Source organism: Phoca vitulina, unplaced genomic scaffold (assembly GCF_004348235.1).
Source record: "Phoca vitulina isolate PV1807 unplaced genomic scaffold, GSC_HSeal_1.0 scaffold891, whole genome shotgun sequence".
Taxonomy (NCBI): domain Eukaryota; kingdom Metazoa; phylum Chordata; class Mammalia; order Carnivora; family Phocidae; genus Phoca; species Phoca vitulina.
In genome coordinates this window covers 1-4,004 of record NW_022590578.1, presented here as the reverse complement: position 1 = coordinate 4,004, position 4,004 = coordinate 1, and the positions used below count along the sequence as shown (strand labels likewise).

Below are 4,004 nucleotides of genomic sequence, written 5' to 3'. Positions count from 1 at the left end.
AGGTAGTGATGTTCACCCAAGTCCCGTGGCTCCCCTGCATTTCCCAGCCTCCCTTAGAGTGAGCTCAGAGCTCAGTGGATTATTCCTCATCAGTGGGTTGGGAGAGAAAGCCACAAGTGGTCACTAGGAATCTGGGATGAAGGCAACATAAACTCCATATTTTCTCTCTCCCTCTTGTGCTGTCACATAAATAAGCAGAAAGAGCATTTGAACAATTTCGACTTTAACTCTTTGGGTTGTGCTTCCGGAAAGTGGACACTCCCAATTATTACTGTAGACACTACTAGATCATTGCTCCCCAGAGGTGTGTTCCCTGAAATGACAGAGCTGGCTAGGAAAGAAAAGCAGGGGGACCGTGGGAGCCATCGGGAGTTATTTCAAAATCCTTTCAAGGTTAATGACCTTTAACTCCCAGTCTGACTCAAGAAACTGGCTTCTCACAGGTTCCCCTTTCTACATCCCTTTTCCCTCTGCACAGCGCCCCGCTAGAGGTGTCCCCCCAACCCCCAGACCCATGCACTTGCCCCCCCCACCCCCGCAATGATACTTGCCTTTAGAACAGTCACTGCCACCAGTGAGAATGAGGCTTAACTCCTGGGCGGGCTTTGCATTTGGGCAAACTTGTGACCCGCAGGACACAGCCCGGGGCAGGAAGAGATCAAATCTACCAGCTACCCTGACGTGCCTGCCTTTCTCCCCTGTCCAGCTGAAATCATTCCAACACTGCTTTTTCACTACTGGCAAGAAAACGTGGTCCACACGATAGCAAGTAACTACTGATTAAATTTTCCCATTTTAACACAGGCATACGGAGGGGCTCTTTTGCAGCAGGGAAGCTCTGCAGACATTAAGGAGAGGAAGAAGACAGGCTGGGCTTTTGTTTTATTTTCTCTTTCTCTTTGAGCTGAGCTGGCAGTCTCAGGTTTGAATGGGAGTCATCTGGGTTTCTTTGGACGGTCAATCAGGTAAGCCCACATTCATGAAAAGTTCCACAGTGTTGATTTCTAATTCCCAGGCTATGCTTGGGAAAAAAAAAAAAATCTTTTTTAGAACAAATTTTCCCTGTTTTAAGGGAAGCGATTTAGAGTGGCTGCCTTTGGCTGAAGTACAGCCAGTTTACAAGACCGTAAATTTTGTATAGTTTTCGTTTACACGTTACTGGCAAACAGAGCTTCCTTAGCACGAAGCCAATAAAGAGTGCTAACTGGGAAGAATGTGGGCATTCACATGTGTTCGTGAGTCTTCTGTGCCTTGTCGCTTTGGTATACGCTGCCAGACTTAAGGAAGAGAGAAAAACCATCTGATGAAAATGAACGGATGTTTCTCACTGCACAGGGGAAGGGAATGGGTCCCAAGGCTTCTTCAAGCTGGCTGTTGAGGATTGAGGAAAATTCAAGTAATTGATGGATTGAATGAAATGTATTTCAGGCTTCAAGGATAGTGTACTTAATTCACTGAGTCTCTCACAAGAATTTCAAATGAAGGGCGAGGTTTGGAGAGAGGGGAGAGCACGGGAGAGGAGGGAACAAGGTGGGGAAAGCAGGAGAGAAGGAAGGAGAAGACTGAACCTCGCATCAGGGGAGGCCAACAAGAAAGGAAGGTGAGAGAAGAAACGGGTGAGGCCAAGGAGAGCAAGGAGAGGCTCGGGGGGGCCACGGGAGGAAGGAGGAAGGACACAGAGAAGAGGTGGGCACGGAGACCAGGAGCAGGAGGGGCGGACAAACGAAACCTACTTCTTCTCCACTCACTGACTCACTGGGTGACTCTGGGCAAATGACTATGTCCCTGTAAGACAGGATAATTCTCTCCCCCATCAGCTATGTGGAAACAAATGAGGCATGGGTGTGGCAGTGCTATAGGAATACAAGGGTCTTTCCTGATTTAGAACTAAAAAAATTATCTATATATGTGTTATCTATAATATATCTATATTCCCTGAAATTGCAGAGCTGGATAGGAAAGAAAAGCAGGGACCACGGAAGCCATGAGAGAGTTATTTCAAAATCCCTTAAGGGTTAATGACTGTTAACTCCCAGTCTGGCTCGGGAATATATATATATATTATATATATAATTGGTCTCTGGTCTCTCTGTGCCTCAGGAACAACAATGGACCAACACGAATGCGGTCACTCTGGTAAGTGACTTCTTGTGTGTGTGATTATTTTACCAATTTCTGTGCCAATTTTATATAAAAATCATGCAACCTTCTCTAAGCAAAGTATAAGCTATCAGATATTTCTTCAGAGAGAATAATTTTACTTTGCTTATTCCAGTATTTCCCCAGTCCAGGCTTTTCACGGGTGGTCAAGACCACAGCCCAGCCCAGCGAGGTCACAAGAGCCATCTCTGGCCTTAGAACAGAGTCAAGTTACTTAAGCCACCTGGAGATCGAACACACAGTCGTGGCTACACATCTTTGATCTTCAGAAAATTTGTCTTGTACACAGCCAGAACTGGGTGAATCAGGCAAGCCTTGCATGACTAGATATGTTTCTAAATCCATATTGTCCCCCAAGTATGTTTTTCTATGATCCAACATGGCAGCATCCTGTAGTCCTAGAGAAACTGAGTTTTTTTTTTTTAAACATTTATTTATTGATTTCAGAGAGAGAGAGAGAGAGAATGAGCATGGGAAAGGGAGCGGGGTGAGGGGCAGAGGGAGAGGGAGAGACAGAATCCTTGAGCAGACTCCCCGCTGAGCACAGAACCCTACACGGGGCTCATTTTAAGGACCCTGAGATCATGACCTGAGCCAAAATCAAGAGCCGGCCACTCAAACAACTGAACCACCCAGGTGCCCTGAGAAACAGCGATGTTTTAAAAATCACTGTTGGTTTGATTTGATTTGATAATGGAGTTAGCCTCTATTTTATAAATCCAATGTATTGGGAGACTACCTTTGCTCATAATGTGGGAATATCTCTTATTGTTAAAAGTATTCCATTGGTATAACCAGTGGTCATAACGTAGCAAACTCGCTCTGACAGGACCATATATGAAGAACCAACGTGCCAGAGCATCAGAGCTGAGAACAGGAACGGGCAAAAGTGCCACCGGGAACAGCATCCTTGGGAAGCAAGCATTTGGGTCGCAGCTGACTGCCCAGCCGTTCACTAAGACTTGCAGTGAAAGTCAGGGAAGCTGGGGAAAGAGAGAGATGGTCATTATCGACACACCGGATATGTTTTCTGGGGAGGACCACTCCGATTCCCTGTGCAAAGAAGACCTCGAGGGAGACTCCTTGACGGATTACATCCAGGACACAGATAACAAAGCCCTCCGCAAGCTGGTGGCGGCATGTGGGGGGCGAGTGTGTGCCTTTAACAACTGTGCTACAGGGAGTGATCGGGATGGCCAAGCGAAGGAGCTAATGGACTTGATGGAAGGCCTGGTGTTGGAGAGAAGGGGTGACCACTACACCAATGGGCTCTACAGCCTAGTAACAGCGTCAGGATGTGGACCTGTGTGCGAAGGGCAAAGGTTAAAGGATTTCAAAAGAGATCTTAGGAAGTACATGGAAAACCAGAGACGTTACTCCACTGTGGCCAAAGCAAATTACCTGAAACAAGCCCTAATCAAGACACCAGCCTTTATTTTTTTATTTTTTATTCATTTCTTTCTCAAATTGCTAATTCTGTCATTTTGTGTATTGTATAGAATGTGCGTCTCGTTTTGCTGCTTTCTTTTGAGTGTATGCTGTTTGTTCTGTAGCTTACTGTTAATGATAGCCAAAATATTGATGATAAGTTTGAGAAAGATCACTGAGCTGGAAGGCAAGACTCCTAGATTATAGTTACAGGTCAGCGATTATTTATTCACGACCAGATACTGGGTGAATCCAAGTGCCTCCCCTGGAAAACGCAGTGCCTGACATCAGTAAATGTTTGCGATTCTGTGAAGTGTTTAAATCTTAACATCACTCTCTTAATGAACCGAGTTATTTTAACAGTTACTGTCTGCCTTGAAATTTAATACGAAAAGCGTTTGAAAGCTGTAAGCATA

At 45.4% G+C, this 4,004-nt stretch overlaps 1 protein-coding gene across 2 annotated transcripts; it reads left to right on the top strand.

Annotated features, from left to right (window-relative positions):
• Window positions 1-658: 658 nt before the first annotated feature.
• Window positions 659-3,998, top strand: LOC116629434 (GTPase IMAP family member 2-like). Of its 2 annotated transcripts, none has more exons than XR_004298742.1 (3): window positions 659-965; window positions 2,101-2,136; window positions 2,276-2,545. XR_004298742.1 is itself a non-coding variant. In XM_032399726.1 (3 exons), exons 1-3 carry the CDS (start codon window positions 929-931, stop codon window positions 3,793-3,795), a joined length of 879 nt encoding a protein of 292 aa, XP_032255617.1. In that variant the 5' UTR covers window positions 659-928; the 3' UTR covers window positions 3,796-3,998. The 2 variants fall into 2 exon arrangements, 1 of the variants encoding a protein (XP_032255617.1); XM_032399726.1 differs by lacking the exon at window positions 2,276-2,545 and adding an exon at window positions 2,990-3,998.
• The last annotated feature ends 6 nt before the right edge of the window (window positions 3,999-4,004 follow it).